At 54.7% G+C, this 25073-nt stretch overlaps 1 protein-coding gene and 1 long non-coding RNA gene across 4 annotated transcripts; one reads left to right on the top strand and one right to left on the bottom strand.

Moving 5' to 3' along the window:
* Window positions 1–227: 227 nt before the first annotated feature.
* Window positions 228–15447, bottom strand: LOC123285862 (uncharacterized). 3 transcript variants are annotated; one of them, XR_011503408.1, is made up of 6 exons: window positions 15003–15447; window positions 5319–5677; window positions 3516–3589; window positions 1891–1987; window positions 1119–1384; window positions 228–409 (listed from the first exon to the last, which is right to left on the bottom strand). It is a non-coding gene; the product is annotated as an uncharacterized lncRNA (long non-coding RNA). The 3 variants fall into 3 exon arrangements; XR_011503409.1 differs by lacking the exons at window positions 228–409; window positions 1119–1384; window positions 1891–1987 and adding an exon at window positions 3283–3430; XR_011503407.1 differs by lacking the exons at window positions 228–409; window positions 1119–1384; window positions 1891–1987; window positions 3516–3589 and having other exon boundaries at window positions 5246–5677.
* Window positions 15448–15706: 259 nt separating this feature from the next.
* FOXD2 (forkhead box D2) lies at window positions 15707–18384 on the top strand. Its single transcript, XM_014845250.3, has one exon. It carries the CDS (start codon window positions 15850–15852, stop codon window positions 17338–17340), a length of 1491 nt encoding a protein of 496 aa, XP_014700736.3. The 5' UTR covers window positions 15707–15849; the 3' UTR covers window positions 17341–18384.
* Window positions 18385–25073: the final 6689 nt, after the last annotated feature.

Below are 25073 nucleotides of genomic sequence, written 5' to 3'. Positions count from 1 at the left end.
ATAAATTCCTTCCTAATCCAAGAAATTTCCAGGGAAGGGGATGACCCCTCTCCCTCCGCTGAAGCCAGGAAGTGCTTCTTGAGCTCTGAATTCCATTCTTGTCACCACCCTGCAGGTCTCTGTCCCTGGGATCTTGGAACAGTGAGGTCAGGATGAGGTGGGAAATGTCTGTATGGAAATTCTAGAAATGTCACTTCTGAAATGGAAAACAAGTAAGATTTTATTTTAAAAATGCCTCTTTAATTTTCCCTATTCCACAGCATCGAGGGCGTACCGTGTGCCAGGTGTGTGCTGGGCTCTGAGGTCAGTGCAGATACAAACCTGAGACTGTTCTTGCCCTTACAGAGTCCATTGTCTGGAAAGCTATGTGTGGTAGAGTGCCCCAAGAATTGTGACACTTTGGTAGATGCTGAAAAAAACAAAAAACAGCCTTAATCCAACTCTGTCTTTAAAAAGCACCAAGCACTTTTTATCTAGAAGAGAGATTTCAATATTATTGCCCTGCTCCCCTTTTTGCAGAAAATAATCTGAATAGAGACTTGAGAACTGTTAAGTAAATACTTCCCCTTCATTCTTGTAGAAACCTAGAAGTCATCTTTAATCTGCAGACACACTTTTAACAATTAATTTTTGATCTTATTAAATTGAAACAAGCAGATAATCTAACAAGTCAAATAGCAAACGCCTTTACTGGTGTCCTGCCCCACTCTCGGGACCTCTGCTTTGTTCAATTCATATTTGTCTCCTTTGGAATATACTTCCACATTCCCACGTTTATACTCCTCTCTCTTGAGACAGTAATGATTAACTTTCTATTATGATAGATGATCAGTGACCTTTAAAATTTCTCTCTCTTCCCATCCCCACCCACATTACCAACTTCTGGTTAAATTAGTTTGTAGCATTTACGTTATTCTTACTATATAAATATTTTTCTCTGATAAGCTACTAGTGTACCATGACTATCGGGTTTTGTTTTGTTTTTTTGGTGCAACTCTTGATTTTGCCTGGAGTCAATGCCATGTTTTTTCATTTGCTTAGCTTTCTTTGTATTCATGGCTAAATCTTCCTGTATCTTCCAATAGCTGTGGTACGATTGTCCACGAGGTCAAACGTACCAGGAAATCTGTCATTGCTTTTGGTTGCTGTGTTTTTCCTTTCCCGGGGGCATCTCTCCCAGAGCCCGCTGTCCTCCAGCTCCGGTCTGGGCTGATTGCTCTCCGTGTCTGCTGCACAGATGTGGACCTGAAATTTTCACTCACTCTTTCTTTTGGAATTCCCTCCATCTCTCTCCTGTCTTGGATCCTTTGCTTCCATATCTTCCTTTCTCTTGCTTTGTTTCTTTGTTTCAGTCGAGGTAAATTTGGGGGAAAATTTTGCACATCTGAAATTAAGGTGATTATTTTAGTGTGAGGAGCTAAGTGTACACTTTGATAACGAAATGGTTAAGGTGAAGCTGTGTTTTATAGTCTTTTATTTTGGGAGGTTGAGGAAGAGGGGAATGGGAGATTGTTTCCTGGGTTCAGTATGCACTGCCTACTGGGAAACTGAAGGCGGCTCATTGTTATGGAAATGAGGGATGTGAGTTTTGGCAGGAAGGTTAAGGAGGGAAAGGTTTGGAGTTCCTTAGAGGAATAGGGAGTTCTTTATTGGTGAGCTGAGGGGGCTGCTTCCTGACTTAGGGGGACCTGGAACATTGGAAGGATGGCTTTGGGCCCAGGATGGTGCTGAGCTGGTTAGAGGGCCTGTGGGACCTGGCTCAAGAAAGAGGCCAACATCACCCTGGCACATGGAAAATTGAGTACACAGGAAAGTGGCATCCTTGGCAGGGACACAGGCAAGCATATCAACAAAGCTCCTTCAGGCAATTTTCAGGGCTGTGGGCCTCACCTGGGAAGGCAGAAGGACAAATGCACAACGTGGAGAACCCTCTGCTGTAGTGACTGGCGTGGTTTTAAGCCCAGGTGAGGTCCTTCTTCGGAAGATCCTAGAAGTATGAGGGAGGGGGAGCATTTTGCAAGATACAGGAGGCTAAAGTGGTTTCCTTTTAAAGGAAAAAAGTCCTGTGGACCCCCAGTATTGACTTAATTTTTTATTAACAGGTATAAAATCCTTAGACATGTATCTTTTATGTAACTGTAAAACAATTTTTATATAAATTAAATTCAAACAGAACTACAAAATAAAAATTCAAACCCATAACATTAATCAAATGTAAAAGAAGATATTGTCTTGCTGAAACTAAATTACTTGCACATGAGTGTGGCCCTGAGGTCTTTTGGGTTTGGCTTGCCTTGAGCCATGTGACATTAAATTGACTCACCATCTTTTTCTTTTGAATGAACTGCAAACATTTCTTCATATAGCAGGCCATGCCTCCAACTGGCCCAAACGCAGCATGTATTTATAAAGTCTACACTGTTTTTTGCCTCATCTCAAGATTAAAATAGCACTACTTGATAATAAATGCAAATGAAGACTCTAAATACCAGATCTCTGATACTCATGATATCAAGAGGTCTTCTAAGTGGTCCAGAATATGCTTATATAAATGTGCTTAAGATTATTATTGAAATGAAAACACAACATTCAAAAATGTTCATAAATTCCTACATGTATAAGAATATGTTCTTAGACCACAATTTGAATTAACCACTTGAAGATTTAAAAATGCTTATCTAACTAACTCTTAGGTTAGAGGAAAATTAAAAGTACAGATTATTTATAAATTAATAAAAGTGAGAACAGCACACATTAAAATCCATAGGATGTAGTCAAACTTGTGCTCAGAGGAAATTTCATAGCCCCAAACATGCCATTAGAGGGGATGTGGGGTGGGGTGGGGAGACCAATGAAAAGGCTACTGCTGGATCCAGGCGGGAAAGGAGGGTGACTTGGTGGAAGTAGAGGTGGTGACAAAGGAAAGTAGCCACAAAAGAATAGAAACAAATCCTCCTATTCCAGAGAGGTTACAAACTTTCCCATCTAATTATAGCCTCATGCTGACCCTGAAAGCTTGAGGATGGTCATTTGGCTGGTAGGCACTCTGGTGGGGCTTGACTGATTTAAGGAGTAACCAATCTCAATAGACCTCTTAGTCCAGAAGAAATGAAAACACTGCCAGAGATGGTTCCTTCATTGCTCCCGCCAGGGAGCACCTTGGCTGGCTGGTCTTACCTGTGAATTCTGTCAAACCATCAAGGAACCTATTTTTCTAGTTACATAAATTGTTCCAGAACACAGAAAAAACAGAAGTCATCCCAATTCTATCTACTTAATCACCTTATGAAAAACCCAATACAGAAGGCGTGAGCACGCAAAATAGAGCCATTCGCACACATGAAGGAAGATGCAGAAATCCTCAATGAAATATCAGCAGACCGAATCCGGTACTGCATCGGAACAATGCACGATCAAACACAGCTTATTCCTGGAACGCAGGGTGGCATTATTAGAATTAACAGCTCCACTTTATAGATGATGAAATTGGGGCTTATAAAGGTTAAGTGACTTACCCAGGTCAAGCTGCAAAGTGACCCACTCAGAACTTGACTCTAGGTCCGCCTGACTCCAAAGTCATTCTCTGCCTCTGTGGAATAGGCAAGTGGCAGTGGAAACTTGGATCAAAAGCCCCAGGCACCAAAAAAATTCCTCAGTTCACACCATATTCTCCCCTGCCCCATCCATCACACCCACAGTCCTGATCTTGAAAGGTACTTTTCGAAGCCAAGTGATAGGTTTGGTTTCCTTTTTTTTTTTTTTTTTTTTCCAGTTTTCCACTTCTTCCCCCTTCCACGCTCCCTCTTCCCCTCCTTTCCCTGTACTCCTGCCCCCTCCTCCCTCTCCCCTCACCAATTTTGTGGAGACAAAAGCGCCACCTATTGGCCACCTTGTATGCACCTGATTTGAGCAGGAAAGCAGTGGAATGAAGCCAGGATCCATTTGGACGCTGTTTGCGGCTGGGGTGGCTTCTGGTGGCAGAGAGGCACTTGCTCCAGGGGGAACCCAATTGTTTGGTGTGGAAGAGGAAAGCTGGCTGCAGTTCCCACCTCCCCTGGGAAGCCCTCCCAGATCTTCCATCCTCCTCCATTCTTCTTCGCAGCCCTTGGTAGTGGCCCACTTAGAGGGGCTTGGAATGGGAGTGTGGTAGGTGGTTCTAGCTGCAGAGAATTGATCCACTCCGTAAGAAGGAAATAGCGGAAAGTGTGCTGGGTGGGTGTCAGGAAACCTGAGGTCTACTCTAACACTCAGGCAAGGCCTTCCTTCTCCCTCTGTCACAGCAACTTACAGCTCTCTCCAGGCTCTGTGACTGTGCGCCCCACCTCAGCGAGGACTCAGAGGAATCAGATGATGGCCTTGCGCAAAGGAGTCAACTATTGGTGGGTGACAATATAGTGCAGAGTGCTGACAAGATCAGGGAGCTCTCAGGTCACTGTGGCCACTCACCAGTTCAAGCCTCTGCCCCGACCCCAGCCTCAGGCTCCTCTGAACTAGCGAGAATGTGCCCTGCTCTCTCTGCCTGGGTGGGACGGCCTTTGTAACTGCTACAGCCGTAGTGATGCTGGGGGAGGATATTCTCCCCTGCCTGGCTGTGAGCTTCCCAGGACAGGCCCTGCCCCTTCTCTGTCCACTGTATCCCTCCCTGGGCAGCCTGGCCAGGGCGGGCATGCCAGGCTTTGGCCTGAGATACCCCTTGTCTGGAGGCTGGAGTTGAGGTTTAAGGGGTGGAGGAGAGTTAGAGACAAGAGGCCTAGGCCTGGCTTGAGGGGGACGCAGGCCCCACCTTGGGCATCAGACCATCTCCCTGCAATGTGGAGGGGTTGGGGCTTGGTGGGCCTCACAAGGAAGGCTTCCTGGAGGAGGTGAGCTCTGGTTTGGGGTTTTCAAGGAAGGGAGGGGAGAGCCTGCTATTTTAGTTTCTATAAAACCCTTTCCTCCATCCTAATCCTTGTCTAGCTTGTCAAACTGAAAAAGTCTGACTACTTCCAGAGCAATTTCGGTGGGACCAAGAGAGGAGGCAAAGACAGAAGGATGGGGACAGAAGAGAAGGTGGGCAAGGTAGAAAGTCTGGGGTCCTAGCTACCAGACCCACCTACCTCCCTGCCTGACGGGTGGCAGGCCAATGCTCAGAGGCACCCAGTAAGTCTTGCTTTCACGTCCCACCTTCAAAACTACAGCCACCAACCACAGTTCATGTTGGAGCCCATAGGAAGTGCCCAGCATGTAGTAATGGCCTTCATTACTCTTCAGTTCTGCACACTCAGCCTTATTTATTGGAATGATTCCATATAAAAAAAGTATTCAGTGAAAAGTCTCACCTCCATTTTTGTTCCCCATTTGCCTCAACAGATAATCAGTTGTTCAGTTTTTATTCATCCTCCTACATATTTTTGTTGCATATACAAACCAAAACAAATATACATTATTTTCCCCCTTAAAAAAACACAGTGGAGGGCTGGCCCGGTGGTGCAGCAGTTAAGTGCGAATGTTCTGCGTCAGTGGCCTGGGGTTCGCCGGTTCGGATCCCAGGCGCAGACATGACACTGCTTGGCAAGCCATGCTGTGGTAGGCGTCCCACGTATAAAGTATAGGAAGATGGGCACGGATGTTAGCTCAGGGCCAGTCTTCCTCAGCAAAAAGAGGCAGATTGGCAGTAGTTAGCTCAGGGCTAATCTTCCTAAAAAAAAAAAAAACAAACCACAGTTGGAAGCATAATGTTTATGTTGTTAGGTATCTTGATTTTTTTCACTCAACAACATATCTTGGAGCTCTTTCCAGATCAATATATATAGAACTTCTTTATTCTAGTTTACACAGCATACTATTCCCTTATATGGATGGGCCATTATTTGTGTAATCAACCCCCTAATTGTGGACATGTACGTTATTTCATACCCTTTGTCATTCCAAAGCCAGCGGCAGTGACACCTTGGGCATACATCACCTGTGTAGGTATACATGAAGGAGAAATTCCTAGAAGTGCATTTCCACTCAGCCCTTGTCAGGACACCAAGCTCCCTGTGTGGTCACACAGGCTCTTTCGGCAGCTGTCCTCTTTTATTTCTCAAAGGGACAGTTGGTGACCGTGGTCAGAATTTCATCTTCTCAAACCTCTTTGCCCTCCTCCCCAGTGGCCTTCCCATCAAAGTCTCTCTCCAGGGCCCCTTACCAGATGTTTTGGCCTCTGGATCTGGGAAGTCTGGGCACTCAGCACCTCCACCCTGGGTGGGGTCTGCGCCCTGGCTGTCAGTCTGTCCAGGGTGATGCTCCTTCTCCCTTCTAGCCCCCAAATCCTGGGCATCAGGGGCAGGTGTCGGGACCTTCGGGCTCTTTGGACCTCTGGGCCTCTAGGCTTCCTGTTGAATGCTGTCATCTCCCCTGCCCCGCCCTCCCCAGCTGGGACCTCAACTGTGACTCCCTTCTTCTGATCATACAATCATGTCTTAAAATCTGCTCCTCTCTGGCCTCGGATTTCCCATTTCATTGCCTCTAACCCCTCAAAGCTGAGTGGCCTCAGCTTTGTGGGAGGAAGTGGGTGAGGGCAGATCAAGCAGAGCCCCCTGTGAGAGGGACGCATGTGGCTAAGGGGCAGCCACACTCCATGGCTGGAAACAAGGCCCTCAGCTGCTTGGGAACCTGGGGGCTGGCCCAGACCTGTGATGTCAGCTCCTGTAGCAGATGTTGCCATTTGGGGCTGACCTAGGCCAGGATGAGCAGGAGCCTGGGCAGGGCAAGGCCATGCAGAAACATGATGATGATTATTGCCGTGAATGGCAATTGCTCACATTTGGAACCGTAGGGAGGGCACAGTGGTTATGAGACCTGACTCTGGAGGCAGGCTGTCCAGGACAGGGGCTGCATTTCTCACATGTCAGATGAGGAAACTGGGGACCTGGGAAGGGCAGACGCATGTTTGAGGTTACACAGGACGGCAGGGGCAGGACTGGGGGTAGATCCCAGGCCTCTCCACTCAGGCCCCACTGCTCCTCGCCATCCAGTTGCATGAACAGAGGAGGAGGTGCATTCTCCTGGCAAGTTGGAGCAGGCATCCTCCAAAATGTCAAGGCTGGAGAGGGGAGCAAGAAACTCACTGAGGGCTCCTGACCCATAGTTGGCTCCAACTAGAGTACTAGGTCTCAGGAGTCCCTGCAAGGTGGCAGCCTAGGAAATCTCCTTGGTCTCCATATCCAACCCAGCTGTCTAGATACTTTACAAATGAGGAAACTGAGGCTTGGAGAGATTATTTGTCTGAAACTATTAAGTGGTCGGAGCAAAATGTGAACCCAGCCCTAAGACCTGTACTCTTTCTGCTGCACCTGGCTGCCTCTAAGATTCCTGCCCAGTGATTACCCAGCCTCTGCTCATGCATTTCCATGATGGGGAGCTCACTACTATCAAAATAGTATCTCTGAGCAACAGCCCTATTGGAATTTCCCATCCCTTCCTGTATTAATTAAGTTTAAGTTCAGTTGTGAGTAACAGACTCAACCCCACCCCCTGAGAAAATTCCGCAACAATGGCTTAACCAAGATTGACGTTTATTTCCTTTTCACATAAAAGTCTGTGCTGGCAGTTCAGGGTGGCAGGGCACCTCAGTGGTCTCAGGGACCCAAGATCCTTCTCTCTTGTGGTTCTGCTGTTTGTGCCATTCGACTCAAACTAGCAAAAATTCAATGCAATCCTAGGTTAAGCAAAAGGGGGAATATTTTTAGAATGTCTGGAAAGTCTAAGTGTTCTAGCTTCAGGCAGATTTGGGGGACTAACACTGTTACTAAGCTCTATTTCTCTCTTTAGGCTGTTTCCCTTTGTGTATGGGCTTCCATGTCACACAGCGCTCTCCACATAGCAGGAAGGATAGTGTTTATCTTCCAATTCGAAAGGAGAGGCACCACTCCCGAAGTCCCAGAGTCCATATGTCCTGGAGCCCCAGAGTCCATATATCAAATCTTGTAAAAGCAGCCATTGGCTTGGTTTAGGTGGCTTACTCCTGCCTAGACCAATCACTAGGCCCTTGACTTCACTGCCATGTTTGATCCAGCCAGGTGGCCTGTCTGCTCCCGGAGGTAAGGGTGAGGAGGACAGAGATCGGACAGTCCCATCAAGACCACAGGGAATATGGGAGGGGAGGTCTTAGCCAATGGAGAGGTGGGACACCCAAAACTGTAAACCTGTTCAGCTTACCAGACTAAGGAAACTGAATTTTGTCTTAGAAGCAGTGGGGAGCCCCTGGAAGATTTTGGCAGGGTTTGGCTGGTTGTAACCATTTTAAAAGAAGGAAACGGAGGCAAAGAGCTCAAGAGAGAAATCCAGTGACTGCTGGGGTCAGGGGCCATGGAAAACCCTCTCTGATGCGGGACATGTTCTCCTGATGGGGAGAAACTGATGGGGGAGAAACGATGTCTGTCCTTGGAGAACAATTATTTGTATTGATGATGTAAACTAGCTTTCTGGGGAGTTCCAGACAAGAGGGAGAGATATGCCACACCACTCACTCACTCAGTCATTTGTTCACGTATCCACATATCTAACATTAATGGGGTACCTATGTGTGTTGGGTTTTGTGCCCAGCAGGAGGTAGAGTGATTAACAATGATGATGCTAATTAGAAACATTTACTGAGCTCTTTCAAAATTTCAGGCACTGGGCTAAGTGCTTTTTATGCAATATCTCATTTAATCCCACAACAACTCATTGAGATAGGTACATTATCCCCACCAGGTAGAGGAGGAAAGATGAGGATGAAGACAACATAATGCCTGTTCTCAAGGAGCTCACAGTCTACAGAGGGCCAAAGACTGGAAAACAAGCCATGACAACAGAGGGAGCTAAGTACTTTAGGAGCACAGAGGCAGGAGCCCTTCACAGCCTGGCCAATGTGGGGTGTTGTCATGGGGGAAGCATCTCATAAAGCTTGACATTTGGAATGGACGGAAGATTAGCAGTGACCCAGGGAGGAGTGAGCCACATGCCAAGGTGAAGAGGTGAGAAAGAGCAAATCAGGTGCAAGTGGAGTGCAGGGGTTGGAGGTGAGACTGGACAAGCGAAGATGGGGGTGTGGGGCAGGCTTCCAGTAGCCAGGGCAGACAAGCACATGATGTCCAGAAAGCAATGCATCTCTGAGAAGGCCTTAGGCAGCCAGGCAGGTACCACTGGGGCCTCATGCAAATTACATGCAAACCACCCTCCCAGCTTCTCCTTTAACTTTATAATTACAGCGCCAGGAGGCCTCCTCCTGTTGAGCTGGAGTCTCAGTAGCGCCCTCTGGGTGTGTATTAGCAGCAGAGGTTTCTCAGCCCCTCTGTCACTGCCCAGGGCAGAGAGAAGGGTGGTATTTGCCTGGATTGAGTCTCTTCCCAGCCTCCACCTGACCCACTTGCTGATGTAAGACACTCAGCCAATGCCTGAAATTTGGAGCCCTTCAAAGTAGCTTGATCTGGGCTGGGGCTGGGGCAGGAAGGGTCTGCCCTTCCAGGGCACCTTTGTCAGCACCCCCTTCCTTGCTTCCTGCCCCCCTTCCTTCTGTACTGACCCATCCAGAGCAGTGCCCCCTCCCCTAGTTCCCTCCTGCCTTTCCCCTCTCCTATGCCAAAAATCCCCCAACCAGGCCTTGCCCCTCAAAAATGAGTCCTCCCCCACATTACCTGCTCCCATACCCGTGAAATGGGGAGGACCCCGGGAAATGAGAGACTGGGGATCTAGTTCCACCTCTGCTACCCATTTGCTGTGTGGTGACCGTGGACAAGTCAGCCCTTCTCTGGGTCTCAATTTTCCCATCTGAGAGACTAGCTTTGAAAACCTACAGTCCACTTTTGGGATAAATGACTTCAGTCTTTATTTACCAGAGGGAAAGAAAAACAGCACACCCAGCATGCAATGTAGAAGGGTGGGTGGAGTGGATGGATTAACGGTCTCTTTGGAGAAGGGCGAGGCAGGAAGCAGGTCGGCTGTGCAGGGCAGTGTGGGAGTGCTCCAGTGGAGGGTTCAAGCTGTGGGTTCTGGGGAGCTCAGAAAGGAAGAGGGGAAGATGGGTTGGGCTCTCCAGGCTTCTTTCTGGAGAAGGAGGGACTTGAGCAAGGATTTGAAGCATGGGTACAGGTTAGGAAAAGAGCAAGCATGTGCAAAGAGGAGTCCGGAGGTTAGGAGTCTTTGGATGACTTTGCCAAAAGGGTGCGGTGGGGAAAGGGAGCGTTGGTTCCAGACCTGGTCGTCTAGTTCTGATTCTTTGCGTGGATAAGCGGCTCCTCCAGAGGTCGCTGTTCCCCAGGAATCTGTCCCAGCGTCTGCACGGCAAGGCAGAACTCTGGCTCGTCCTCTTGCTGTTTCTGTGGGGCTTACGCGGCTCCGCAGAGGCTCTGGAAGGCTCAGGCACCCGGCAATATTCCTCGCGCAAGCGGGGCTTACGGCCTCGCCGGTTACCCTGCCTGGGGCTCCGAAAGCCTAAACGCGATGGTGTGTGTGTACACGTGTGTGTGTGTGTGTGTGTGTATGGTGCGTAGGGGGACCTGGTTTGGATGGCTATGCCCCCTCTTTTCTCCTACCCCGCCCCAATTCTGGGCTGCGGAAGGGCGTCCGGTGCGCGAGGTATTGCTGCTCCAGCAGGCGGCGTGTAATTGGTGGGAAGGAGGCCGCGGCTAGTCGTCCCAGCTCTCCTCTGCCCGGTCCCTGTGCGCTCTCCTCCCTCTCCCCGCCATAGTCCCAGACCTCTACCCAGGCTCGCACCGTCACACATCCTCCTTCCCTGCCGGGGTCACGCTGCGGCCCGGAGTGGGTTTGAGTCCCCGTCCAGGTCGCGCCGCTTCATGCTCTGGGTAGAGCGGTGGGCCTAGCTGGCGAGCCTTCCAGGGCAGTCCCCAGCACAGATCGGGCGATCGGGAGGGGGGACTCAGGACAGGCACTCAGGCTCAGGGACGTACTCAGACACACAGAGCCACCATCACCAGGAGGGGCACACACACACATGCGGACGGAGAAACAGGCCCTTGGGCCCTGAACCCAGGATGCACTCAGACAGTAGGGGCACAGATCTGAGGCTCACGCTCGCTCCAGACACTTGGAAACGTCCCTCATTCCCCTGCCCCTGGCTGCACATCTCCCAGGCGTGTCGCTGCGAAGCCGGCGCCCTAGGTCCGGGGTTTAGGAGCTGCGCTGTTTTCACCCTTTCCTGAGCCCGGAACCCTCTTCCCACGAAAGAGAGCCGACAGGCGCCGCAGCTGGCCCGGGTCCCAATCGCCACGCCGTGCTCGAGCCTCCCACCACGTAGCCCTGGGGGAGGGGGAGCTGGGAGGAGACCGTGGCCAGGCGTAATGGAAGGACAGAAAGATGGACATTTCCTCCGAGAAGCGGAGGATACACAGGTGTGGCGGGTACTGCAGAGGCGCCCGAACCTGAGCCGGCGCCTGGGCTTCACAGGTGGTCTGCGGGAGTGAAGGCGCACAAGCTGGAGGCCCTGTCATTCGGTGCTTGCAGAGGGTCGGGCCTCTCCCTGAACTCTAACCGGGAGTCCGGCTTCTGTGGGTGGGGAGCCCCGCCGCCTGAGGTCTGCCCCTGCAGGTCACAAGATCTCGAGTCTCCCATCTCCCACCCGGGCCGAGGGAGCCAATCGCTCTTGAGCAGGCGAAGATCTGGGTGGAGAGAGGGGTCAGGAGATGTATCAGCCGCGGCCAAGCAACCGTCTCGCTCACTCCAGAGCTGCGGCCCGTGGAAGGGTGGGAAGGGGCGGCGGCCACGCCGGTTTCGCGCTTGTCCCGTGGCTGGCCAGGTTTGTGAAGAAAATCAGAGAAGTGTGCAGGCGCGGGGTCCCCTTGCCCAGCTCAGGCCGCGCTTTGCCACCGGGCTGCGCGGAGCGGACCGCCGCGTGGAAGAACTCGAACCCTGGGAAGGCCGCGCGCGATCGTCCGCGCAGCATCCCCGCCGCTAGCTCAGCTCCGCTCTTCGCCAGTTTCGCAACTGACTTAATAATATTCTCATAATCATCTGAGAGCTCTCACTGCCCCGAGGCGAGGAAAACAGCATGAACAGGGACCATAAGAAGGCAAGGGAGGGGCCATAAGCGGAGGCACACCACTGAGATCAACACATCGCAAAACACGCAACGACGGCTCCCCGATTATCCGAACATTTTGGAGTGGAAAATCCCCGGAACAGGCGCTCTCCCCCCGCCAAGTGCCTCCTCCCAATTGTTTCTGGGCTGCTCGAAGGAGGTGGCCAAATAGCGAGGCAGACGAAGGAAGAGGCGGGGCACGAACTGACATTGTAACCAAGACCCACAGAGCCCGTCACTCGTACTTCGTAGAGGCTGCAGCCCAGGCTGCTGGGAAGGCGCCCAGGTGTTCGCGGAGGGGAGTGACAGACCCAGGCGGGGTCGCAGACGGCGGCTCGAAGACGTCGAAGAGGCTGAGCCGGCAGGTGGGAGAAGCCCACACGAGAGAAGGACAGGAAAACTGAAGGAATCCCGAATGCCCCTCTCCCAGCCCCCAGTGCACCTACGCCTGGAATTGTTCAAAACAAGGTGGCCCAGAACCTCGGGAGGGATGACAGGCTCCCAGAAATACCTCTTCCAGGCAAGCGTGCAGCTCCGCCAGGGGCCAAGCAGAGTTATTGGGATAACTAGAGGAGCTCTGGGCCAGGAGTCTCCACACCTGGGTCCAGCCCAACCGGGGCCCTTCAAAAGCCCAGCAAGTCACATGATCTCTCGAGCCTACAGTTACACACTGTAAAAGTGTGTGTTTGAAGAGTCTGCATGATTCCTTGAGATCGTGTCCCACCCTCACCTTTCAGAACAGGAGCTGAGAGGCCTGTATCCCCTTTCCCCGACCTAGGTCTCAGCCGCAGCCAGTGTGCAGCAGGGCCAGGCAGAGGCAAGGGCTGGCAGCCGCTGGTGCTCAGTAGAGCGTCTTGCCTGGCGTGTTAGAACCAGAGTATCTGGGCAGCAAATGCCTCAGCCAGTCTAACCCTGAAGCTGGGCAGGGGGCTGCGACCTGGGGGACCAGGAGAGCACTGCAAGGAAGGAAGCCACGTGTTCACATTTGCCATTTTAGAAATGAAGACATTCACCAGTTGAGAAGGAGTCACATGATGCCAATGCTGCTTTTCTCTCCATTTCCTTAGACACTAGTAGAGCTGGGCTAGTTGGAGCTGGTGGGTGGTAGTGTGGGGTGTCTATGAGTGGGAGAGAGATCTCCATGTAGCAATGAGCAAGCCTGGGGTAAGTGTAGGGTTGGCAAATAAAATAAATCTGCCAAATCTAGCAGCCCTAGGCATGTAAGTTTATCTGGATTCATGCAAGAAACTGTTCTCCAAGGCCCCTTTTTTCTGGAGAGCCCTATCACCTAAGAAATTCTGATTCCAGGCCACTAGTCCCTGCCCAATTGCCTGTCCATGGTTTGAGCACTGGACCTCTTCTCTTTTTCCCAAGAACAGTGTGTTTATCCAGACCCAGCACATTAGATAGATCCCCTCGGTCTGAGGCCCCAGAGAGCAGCCCAGAGGACTTGCTCTCACAGGACATGAGCAGCCAGACCTGCCTTCCATCCTCTTCTGGCTTGGGAGGATAGAGAACTCTATCATGAGGATTCTGTGACAAGGGTTGTCCCCGGCCCTGCTCTATCTTGTCGCAGGAGCCTAGGTGAGCCCCTTCCCCTCTCTGGGCCTCTCTTGACCCACCTGTGGAATGAGGGAGTTCGATTTACACCAGATTATTCCATAGACTGGAGGTTGCTGTTGGATAAAAGGGAGGATTCATCCACACGCACACCAGCCCTGCTGGGAGAGCGCCTGCAGGGGCTGCAAATTCCCTCCCCCCTGCTCCCAGCGCTTATCTACAGGGGATCTAATTCAGCACAGTGACTGAGGACGATCAGGTGGCAGCGGTAACCCAGTGGGGAGCTAGACCAGGCCTGGAGATCCAGGTGGGAGACTACACCACCCCCAACCACTTTCTCTCTGCCCAAGAGTCTGCAATGTGCTCTCCATACCCTCTCATAAGTAGGCGAATGTGAGGGCTACTTTTACATATTAATCAAGAGGTAGGTGTTTTTAATCTCAACTTTAGAGAGAAAGCAACAGGCATGAAGAGTTTATCCAAGGTGACAGAGCTGGTGAGTAGTGAAGCCAGGATGCAGTAGCCTGATTCCAGGATCCTTGCTCTTAACTACTATGCACAGCGGGAAACTGAGGCTGGGGACGGGAAACAACATGCACACCTTCATAACAGCCTTGTGACAGCAGACTGCAGCTGGCTCTCAGACCTCGCACGGCTGAGCTTTGACCACTGCGCGGCGCTGTCGGGGCAGCAGCCCGCCCATCCTCTCAGCTCTTGCCCACGTCCAGTGCCCATCTCCCTTTTCACCCCCAGAGGTTGAGATGGGCCCAGTCTGAGCTGGTGGTACTCGTTGCTGGGTCCCTGGAGGGAGGCCAGGGGAGAAAGAGGCCTAATGGAACGGGCAGGAACGCGGCTGGCGAGAAAAAGGGCACAGGACCAACCTTGTGAGCACAGGATGCTGAGAGATGGAGGCAACACTGGCCCGGGGCTAAGGTCAGGGTTCACTGGAGGTCTCCGTGGGGGTCCTTGCTGTCCGTCTGTAGAGCCTACAAGTCCCGCCAGAAAGTTGGGGGGCTGCCCTGCAGTGCGACTGGGGGTGCGGGAAATAGAGCGAGGGATTCCCAGACCCACGAGCAGATACCCACACAAATGCAGGGTTCCCACAGGAAATAGAGAGAGAAATTCACCGAGGGCGAGAGAGAGACAGACTCAGAGACTGAGACAAGCGGACACCAAGATAGAAAAAGGTCAGAGTAAAGCAAGCTCGGGACGATGGACCGGTCGGCACTCGCAGAATGCGGCCGTAGCGCCGCAGAGAAGCTTCGGGGAGGGGGCGAGGGGCAGGCGGCGCGCTGCCTGGATCTCCCCGCGCACCGGTCTGGAGTCCCGCAGCGCGGCAAGGGATGGGTGACAGGGTCCTGGCCTTGGAGGGGAGGAGAGGGGCGCCGCCGGAATCGCTCACCTCTCCGAGGCCCGAGGCTGAGAGTGCCAAGTTCGCTCCTCGCGATCACTCAAGTGCGTCTCCCCTTGGGCCGGAAGCCGCTCGGGCGGCGGCGGGCCCCGCTCTCCTCGGGCGGCGCTGGTCTGGGCGTCTCAGGCTCCCGCTCCAGCTCCGACTGCGCTTCGGCCTTGGTGGCCCGGGCGCTGTCTCTGCCTTGGGGCGACGATGGGTGGGCGCTGTCGCTCCTTCTCCCGGCTCCCGCTGGCGCCCGCGTGAACCTTAACATCCAGGGGCCGAACGCACTGAAGGCAGCGGCTCCAGGGAGCGAAAGGTTTGCGGGATCTGCGGGGAAGAGGAGGACTCGCCTCCGGCACCGGAGCCGAGCTCCCGCCGCGGCGGCTGTTTGTTCCCGCCGGGCCCCTCCGCGGAGACACTCCGCCCGCCCCCTCCCGCCCCGCCCCACCCCGCTGAGGGAGCTCCGCCCCGGGCTCGCGCTCTTCCGCCTTGGGCAGCCGCTGGGCGGGAGGGACTAATACCCGGACCCCCCCCCGCCCCGGGGGGACTGGGGCCGAGACCGGCCAGGGTGAGGGGAGGCCTCAGCTCCTTCCGCCCGCGCCCCGGGTGCAGGCCCCCGCTCGGGCTCCCGGGGCAGCGGAGAGAGCCGCGGGTCGGGTACTCCCCGAGAGGTGAGAGCGGCCGAGTCGGGCCACGAGGGGGCGCTGCGAAGCTGGGGGACACCCCTCCCTGTCCGCCTCAGTCCCCCGCCCCCTCCCCGCCCGCGCGCAAAACACACTCGCCCCAGAGGCAGCGCGGCGGAGCCCGAGCCGCGGCCGGAGCGGAGCCGGAGAGCGGCGGCGGCGGCGGCACCATGACCCTGGGCAGCTGCTGCTGCGAGATCATGTCCTCCGAGAGCTCCCCGGCCGCGCTGTCCGAGGCCGACGCAGACATAGACGTAGTGGGCGGCGGCGGCGGCGGCGGCAGCGGTGGGGGGGAGCTCCCTGCCCGCTCCGGGCCCCGCGCCCCCCGGGACGTGCTCCCGCACGGCCCCGAGCCTCCCTCGGAGGAAGCCGAGGCGGACGCAGCTGAGGACGAGGAGTCGGGCGGCTGCTCGGACGGCGAGCCCCGCGCTCTAGCGCCCCGGGGGGCGGCGGCCGCAGCGGGAAGCCCCGGGCCAGGCGCGGCGGCAGCCCGGGGCGCGGCGGGGCCCGGGCCGGGACCGCCGTCGGGGGGCGCGGCGACGCGGAGCCCGCTGGTGAAGCCTCCCTACTCGTACATCGCGCTCATCACCATGGCCATCCTGCAGAGCCCCAAGAAGCGCCTGACGCTGAGTGAAATCTGCGAGTTCATCAGCGGCCGCTTCCCCTACTACCGGGAGAAGTTCCCCGCCTGGCAGAACAGCATCCGCCACAACCTCTCGCTCAACGACTGCTTCGTCAAGATTCCCCGCGAGCCGGGCAACCCGGGCAAGGGCAACTACTGGACGCTGGACCCGGAGTCGGCCGACATGTTCGACAACGGCAGCTTCCTGCGGCGCCGTAAGCGCTTCAAGCGGCAGCCGCTGCCGCCGCCGCATCCACACACGCACCCTCACCCGGAGCTGCTGCTGCGTGGCGGGGCTGCGGCGGCGGGGGACCCCGGCGCCTTTCTGCCGGGTTTCGCCGCTTACGGAGCCTACGGCTATGGCTACGGGTTGGCTCTCCCGGCCTACGGCGCACCGCCGCCGGGCCCGGCCCCGCATCCGCATCCACACCCGCACGCCTTCGCTTTCGCCGCCGCCGCCGCTCCTTGCCAGCTGTCGGTACCCCCAGGCCGTGCCGCCGCGCCTCCACCCGGACCTCCGACGGCCTCGGTGTTCGCAGGCGCAGCCTCGGCTCCGGCCCCTGCGCCTGCCCCGGGCACAGGGTCGGGCCCGGGCCCCGCAGGCCTGCCCGCCTTCCTGGGCGCGGAGCTGGGCTGCGCCAAAGCCTTCTACCCCGCGTCGCTGAGCCCTCCCGCAGCCGGCACCGCGGCTGGTCTGTCCACCGCACTCCTGCGCCAGGGCCTCAAGACGGACGCGGGCGGTGGTGCGGGCGGCGGGGGCGCCGGGGCCGGCCAGAGGCCTTCCTTCTCCATAGACCACATCATGGGCCACGGCGGCGGCGGGGCAGCACCCCCGGGCGGAGGCGAGGGCTCCCCGGGATCGCCGTTCGCGGCGGCGGCGGGTCCTGGCGGTCAAGCCCAGGTCTTGGCCATGCTGACTGCCCCAGCCCTGGCTCCAGTGGCCGGCCACATCCGCCTCTCGCACCCCGGGGACGCGCTCCTGTCCTCAGGGCCTCCGTTTGCCGGCAAAGTCGCCGGTCTCAGTGGCTGCCACTTCTGACCGCGTCGGCTCAGGGCCAGTTAGGCCCGCACTCCTAAGCCTCTCCCGGGAGCTCCTGCGGTCCCAGAGGAACTCAGGGAGTCTATTTATGAAGAGTCGCCAGACCTTGGGCCGGCGCGCGTGACTTGGCACTTCAGGCTCCACGCTCAGAATCTCGCCGACAGTTGGGACGAAGCGGGCTCCATCGCTCAGGGAGAGGCCCGGGTCTACGAGACGAGTTCGCAAGCCACGATCCGGTTCCAATTTGAGCAGTATAACGGGGGCGGGGGGAGTCTTCGCTTTCTCCCGGCAGCCCCGGAAGAATGCTGTCCCGGAGAGAAGCCTGCCCAGGCCCCGCGGGTCCCGCCAGAAACACCAACTGCGCAGAGGGGTCTCTCTTTCTGCATCCCGCTCACTCCTTCCTCGGCTTTGAGGCCCTGCTTGTCCAATATTATAATTTAAAGACATCTATTATCCGCTTTGTGCTCAAAAGAAGAATTCAACTTTTTTTCCTTGCTGTTCTCCAAGGAGGTTCCTTCTCTCTGAAGCCTATAAAGGAGTGTCTACACAGGCGAAGCTGAACGAAGAGGTGAAGCGAGGGGTCTCCACAATCCATGCGGAGTCCCACCCCGCCGAGAAACATCCTCCCTCTTTTGTGTTGGGGTGCTTTTGAAGGAACTTTTCCCCTTTCCCGTGGCCGGCTGGGTCCAGCCACCCAGGGCCAGCAGTCCTCTTAGTGCTCTGCTCTGTCCCAGGCCCTGGGATATTTATTGTAGCTAAAAGCAATGAGGTTTGGGTGGGAGAGGAGGTCTGGGTCAGGGGCTGGAGAGGTGGGGGTGGGGTGGGTGAGGGCACATCCTGTGGCAGGGGGTCCTGTAATTATTTGTAAATATCTGTACAGCGGGCTGCTATCTGCGTTCTCTGTCCACTGGGTGTGCATTGATTTAGACTTCTCTACTGTGGGGAGACTCCGAAATCGTCTGATGGTTTGTGTGGAAGAAAAGAAAAATGTCTCCCCCCACTCCTCGTTGGTGTCAATTGAATAAATGTATGTGAACTCCGGCAGTCACCAGCTCGGTTTGCTTGCCTGCACTCCCCTGCCCGGGTTGGGGCTCTCCCAGAAGACCCCGGGCTCTCCGGCAGTCCAGGCAGGCCGAGGCCAGCTTGGGCTTATCAGATGCAGGGGACCCTGGCCTGGGCCTTCAGCTGTTAATGGGCCAGGACTCTGGGAAGCCCGTGACCCTTCCAGCACTTTCGTTTTCGCTCTGGTCCTAGAAAGGTTTCTGCCTGGGGTTTTGCAGAGAGGTTTTGTTTCAAATGCACCTGGGGATTCTCATCTCCTTCCAGTTTAGACTTTCGCGTGGGCTGGGCAGATCTGGGTGCCCCTTGCTCGTGGACACTGTCCCTGTGAAGTACGGTTTGAGTGAATGAGTCTCTTGATGCATATCCGTGTGCCTCTGTGTGCAGGGGCTTTTACGGAGCTTCAGATTTGTGTTCATGTCAGTCTGGGTTGACATGCATCCTTGCTTTTTGTCCTTTTACTGGGGAGGGGTGAGTTGTATTTCACAATGTTTGTGGTTTTTATTTCTACATGTGTCCGTGAACGTGTGCCTCTGTGTTTGTGATTCTCTGTCACTGTCTCTTTCTGTGTCCCTAAGGGGAGAAGGGTTTTTCGGCCACTGTAGGGCCTTCTTTGGATCCCCCGCCCTCCTGGCACATGGAAGAGTCAGAGTGAAAGGACTGAATTGGGGACTGTGAACCGCCTCTCTCCTGCAGCTGAGAGGGTGAGAGGTGTGCTATGAGTGAGGGAGAGCGTCAGTGTGGTCTCCGTCTGCTAGGCCAACCTCCGCAATCCTGAGTCATGCTCACAGCCGGGGCCTGTTGCCTGCGTGCAAGGCCACTGGGCTGCTGGAGGCTTCCATCAGCTCACTGAGCCTCCCAGCTCGCTGCCCGACTCCCAGTGGCCAGATTTGCGAGCATTTTGGGTGAGAGGTGATGCTTTGGGTGAAGCAAAGATGGTTTCTTAGCTCTTTTCTCTGTACATTCAGCTGAGAGAGGGAGAAATATGGAGGTGCGGAAAGAGGCCATTTAGCTTTCACAGAAGATAGACACGTGCTGAGGGTGAGCATTGGGAGACAAGTGACAGAGAGACAGAGAAAGAAGAAGAGAACCAGATGCAGAGAACTTGTGAGGGGCAGGCAGGGAGAAGCCATTGAGACCTCTTTTGCCAGATCCCCAGGCATCAGCAGTAGTAGGAAAGAAGGAGGAGGTAGAGGATGGAGTGTCCTATGGAAGAGGGTTGGAATCAGGATCAGGGTGGAGAGAATGCACCGGGGCTGAGGAAGAGTGGCTGGGACTCCTAAGTCTCCCAGCCCCTTCCCCAGTGGAGGAGAGACAAGGTCGGAGGGCGTATGGTAAACGCAGCCCCTCTGCCAGAGGTGAGGTGCCCTCCCCTCCATCTTGTTGAGACTACGGGAGTGAAGAGAGATGGAATGCAGTGGGCCACCTTCCCACGATTTTATCAAATAAGTCCAGGAGAAGTAAGGTTAGATTCAATGGTAAAAAAAAAAAAAAAGAGGGAAATGTCTGCTGATCCTGGGATAATGGTCTCTGGCTGTCTGCTTAGTTGGCTTACATTGCTGAGTTTCATTTCATTTTCTTTTCACTTGAGGAAGGTTGAACATGACTGTGTGTGTTTGCCGTTAATAAAGCACTATGTAGCCTACGTGATCTCATTTACCATGACTATGTCACTCCCAGATATTAGGTTGGATCTTTGAGTAAAATGTTTATTAGTTGGTTTTTCCTCTGTAGCAGAGAGAAAATTAAGTCAGCCAGAATTCATCTCTGATGGTGGATAGACTGGTGAGATACTTCCACAACTAGATTCCTCAGTGTGGCTTTGTGAAAGTGTGTGTTTGTGTGAATTTATCTGAGCACATTGCTCAGTGTCTATGTGTGTGTTAGAGGGTCCGTATCAGGAAAAGGTAGAAATAAAAGACTTGCGGAAGAGTGAGACGCACCCTTCCAGGGGCTTCTAGGGAGCTTGGGGCCCCAGACACATGACTCAGACCCCAGTTTCCCCATGGGTCAAGAAAGCTAGGTCTGGGCCAGATATAATTGTGACTGAGGACTAGGGGACAGAAAGAAGCCACTGATGCCCAACTGGCCTTTAAAAATACCAGAAAAAGAACTGCTGAGCTATCTGTGCTGCTGAAGGCGAGGAACAAGGGAGGGTGTTTGGAATTCCGGACTCCTTTAGGTGCGTGGGCTGGGAACCTGTTAACCTGGCAGGGACCTACCTGGGACCTGGACTTTAGAGGGGGCAAAGGAGAAAGATGAGGGAATTGCAGGTTTGTATGGTAGAGTCCTCCCACTTTCTTTTCTTTTCTTTTTTTTCCAGACCAGAGGGTCTGTAAGTGACTCCCTCCCACAGGGTGGGTGTTCAGTGTAAGGCGGCTCCTGGGAGGAGAAATAGACCATCCCATCTGGAGCTGTTCCTTGGGTTCCCTCGCTGTCCGGGTGGAGACAGCTGAGCTCCTGCCCCCGCAGGCCCCAACAATCGGTGACAATAATAAGAAAATATCCAGGGCACACCTTCATCTCTCGAGGTGAGAAAAAAAATGCTAAGAAATCGGCCCGGGGTTCAGAGAGTGCTGCTGAGAGCGGGCAGTTTAAAGGGGAAGAAAATTGGCGAATTTCACTGGTCAATTTCACTTCATTTCGTTCAATTTCGTTCAATTTCATTCCTTTTCATCCGGCGCCGGGAGGCCCGAGGCCACAAGGAGGGGGAGGGGGTCTTTCCGGGCAGAATTTCCCCCATCTTGCAGATTTACTTTCTATGGCTGAGAACGGCCTTGATTCTCAAACTTTGACGCACGTCTCTCAGCCACCGCTAAGGGCAGACATTTTATTTTACTTTATTGAAGGGTATTTGGTTTGGGCGATCGAGGCACGTCGGTGAGCCTCTCCCCACTTCTCTCTTGCAGCCCAATTAAAGTGGTTAATTCTTTTCACCGCCGATTCCTCCCCATCTTTCTTTCTCCTGGGGCTCCCCGGACCACCCAGGAGCGGGAGTTAAGGTGGGGGCGGACACTTCCCCTCCATATCCAATTTGTTCTCGCCACAGCGGGCGCGTCTTCGTGGTTACAAAGCGCTTTTCCCCTGATGACTTTTTTCCCCTTTTCAAAAACGCTTCTCTCTCTTCCCTTCAACTAGCAGCTCCCCCCCACCCCCACCCGAGGCCCACCCCTCCTCCCTCTCCGCTCCGGTTTATTTAAACTTCGCCTCCTCCAGCGCCGCCGTAGCGCGCACTTAATGAAGTCGAAGGCTCGGTGAGCCCGGGTGAAGAGGGTTTGGAATCTGTTGAAAGGGGCGTTTTGTGACACTGATTGGGGCGGGGGTGGGGGCGGTCGCGGACCAGACAATGACCGATCAGGCGGGTTTTCCTCCGCATAGGGTCAGGCGAATAAAGGCGCCGACGCTGTTTAAACGAGGGACCTCGGGAGAGAAAGGGAGAAAAGATTTTGAGTATGGAGCGTGCCTCGTAGGATTTCGAGCTTAGAGGGTGGTGGGAGGAGGCTGCGCGCAAAGGGTCTTTATGGACCGGATTCGGAGTTTAATTCCAACCCTGCGCATCCCGCCAAAGAAAAACGAGGCAAGTTTGGGTTTGCGCCTAAATGATTCCGATACGTGGTCCAAATGGTCGTCTTAGCCAGGGCCTGGAGATGCGTCCAGGAGGACAGGCAGGGTGATCAAACCCAGCTTACATTCGTCCTTGGGGCTGGCGTTCTGAGATTTGTGGAGAAACGGTGACAGGGAACTAAAGGTGGGCAGAGGTCGTAGGGATCATTCAGCCTCTTAAGCTTTTCGTCTATCAGAATATTTGTGAACAAAACAAATGTTAATTGGAGTTCCAGAGCGGAATTATTCTGTTCTTTAAGGTTAGCATAGACACGTGCCAATACAGAAAGCTGTGGGGAGGACAGATGTTCCCAGCTCTGGTTTCAGGAACGAATTTTTCCGCGAGCTAGTGGGCGCGGCGCGGCGCGGGGCGGAGCTGGCGCCGCCTCCTTTCGTAGCCGAGCGAGCGGTGCGGCCGGAGAATGCGGCCGCTCCCAAGGCCCGGAGGCTCCGGACTGCTGCAGAAGGAAGGCGGTCTCCTCTGGTGCCTGCGCCCCGGGGCTGGACTGGGCGCCGACACCCTCGGGGTTATTTCCGATCCTCGCTTCGCTCCCAGCTCTGAGCCTGGGTCTCTGCGGAGCGCTCTCTTTTCGCTCCACACGGACTCTGAGCGGAAGTCGCTCGCTCTCTGCGCCTTTGCTTTTCTTCATGCGGCAGGTTTCGGCGCCAGGTGCCCTCCTCCCGGCCACGCCAGCCTCTGCGCCGCAATTTTGTCTTCCTGGAAGGTGTCGACAGAGTCCGGGTCTTCACCCTGTCCCCGTGTGCCCCCCATCCCCCCGCCCAGCTACTCGCAGATGCGCGGCTCTCGCGGGGTGCGCATCAGAGCCGGCACGCGCGCGCGGGCGACCGCGGAGATGCACGGAGCTGCCCTGCAGGGGTCCCGCGCGTTTCGCGGTGGGGAGCTGGGGTTTTGGAGATGTGTGCTCCCCCCCTCCCGCCCCCACGTTGGAAAATCGCCTGAGGCTGGTCTCACCTCTGGGGCATTTCTGTCTACGCAGAAAGAAGTATCTTTGCAATTGCGGTTGCACGGATCTTAGAACTGGGAAGGACGAATTATTGGGGGAACAAAACATTTAAATCCATCCCTTAGATTCCTGAAAATCACTGCGGTCCTGTAAAGCGTATTTCAAAAGATCTATCTAGATACTGCCAAACGTGTGTGAGTCGGGGGTGGGGGCGCTGAGGGAACGGGAGTGGGGCTTATTATGCAAGTTAATCACCGCCGTTTACAGAGGGGCCTCGCTTTGCGCCCCCCTTGCCTAGCAGGTGTTGGTGCTGTTCGGGCTCCTTGACTTAGATGCCCCATCCCATTCAGATGCAGATGTGCCGGTCCTGGCTGGGTGTGGGGGGACCACCTGCCCTCCGCCTCATCTGCTCCTTCCCTCGGGGCCACCTCTTCTCCTGGGCCCTGTGGGTTCGCGTCTCAACTGCGAGTTCCATGCCAATGTCCCAGTCTTTTGGGGCTAGTTCTGTCTTCCCCACGAGTCACCCAGTCAAAGAGGGCAGCTGGTGAGATTATCACTTAAATTAGCCTCAGACCCAGACAGCAGGACCCTGAGGATCGTAGGGTTCCACTTCCTGCTTTGGAGCGGAAGGGACCAGGCCGAGATCACAGAGCGGATCAGTTGCAGAGCCGGGGAGTGGATCCAAGGACCTGGACTCCGGGTACAAGGAATAGGATCTCTGGGCTAGATACACCGGTGCGCCGGCTTTGCGCCCAGTTCCAGACGCCTCGGTGGCCCCAGCCAGCCACGCTTTGTGGACCCCCAGGCAGGCGGCAGGATCGAGGGCCAGTCCTTTTTGCAAACCCGTGGGTCTTCGATATAGAATGCCAGGACAGAGGGACTGTGAAGCCGCTCCTGGTTCTGATGCGCCCCAGGCGCAGCTCTGGCCTCTGATCGGCGCACCTCGGTCCCGCTGTCCGTCTGTCTGTTGACCGTCTGAGGAGTGTGAGGCCAGCGTCAGGGCTCTGCCTGTTTGAGGAGTTACTTGGTAAGGATCAAACACAGGCGAGTTCTTTTGCTTCCAGCCAGGGAGATCTCTTTGTTCTCTGGCTCCTTCCTTCCTTCCACAAATATTGATGGGGCACCTACTGTGTGCTGGGCCTTGTATTGGAGGTACAAGCAGCAAACATCTGCCTAGCGTCCTTACAAGCCGTCTAACTCAGTAGTTGAGAACTGAAGGGAAAGTCAAAACAAGTGATTATCACCATTTTGAGGTAAACAAATGTTTGGTGTTTCAAGGGTTAAGGATGGTCGATTTCCACTTTATGATGATGGTTCAGGTATCACATCCCATAGATGTGATGTGCTTTTTGGGAATTTGGGATCTGTGACTGTGTATGTTTGTGTGTGAGAGGGGACCAGTGTGTATCAGTGTGTGTGCTTGGGGGTGAATATTTGTGAGTGACTCCTGTGTGCTAATGTGTATATTTGTGACTGTGGCAGTGTGAGTCGGAGAGTGTGGTCCCCCCTCAGTTGGCTGGGGCGGAGGCTGGAGGGATGTGGGTGTGGAGGGCTGGGAGGCAGGGTTAGGAATGGGTCTCTGCAGGGGTGGGGAGGAAAAGGCCTGAGTTCGGAGCCTCTTCGCTTATTCTTCTAGCAAAGACTAGAATCTTCCACCTTCTCTCTACTTCCTTCCCCAGTGCAGACAAAGCTGGGAATACAGAGCACCCAGTGAAGGTGCTGAGGGGGCTTGGTGACTTGACCAGCAGTGGAGCAGGCTGGCCTCCTCCAGAAGCTCCTGCTTCCTCCCTTTCCTGCTGATGTTCAGCCCCTTTAGCCTGCCTTAGGTTCACATGGATCCAGGTTGTTCTATAGTTGTCAAGGGGTTCTACTGTCTGGCTTCTGACCTGTTCTCCTGCCAGGTGCTGCCAGCTCCCTTCCCTTCAGCCTGCACAGAGGGACCTCTTGTGGGCAGTCCTACAGGCTCTGGAGCCTTCCCTTCCGTCCCCAGGAAACTGTCCTCCTGCAGCAAGGAGGTGGGTGCAGTTTGTAGAGCCGCTAACACCGGAGCTTGCAAGGTTTCCAAGGCTAACATTGACCGGATGGGGAAGCAGGTTTGGAGGAGGG

Source organism: Equus asinus, chromosome 5 (assembly GCF_041296235.1).
Source record: "Equus asinus isolate D_3611 breed Donkey chromosome 5, EquAss-T2T_v2, whole genome shotgun sequence".
Classification (NCBI taxonomy): Eukaryota; Metazoa; Chordata; class Mammalia; order Perissodactyla; family Equidae; genus Equus; species Equus asinus.
This window is presented reverse-complemented; position numbering and strand designations above follow the sequence as displayed.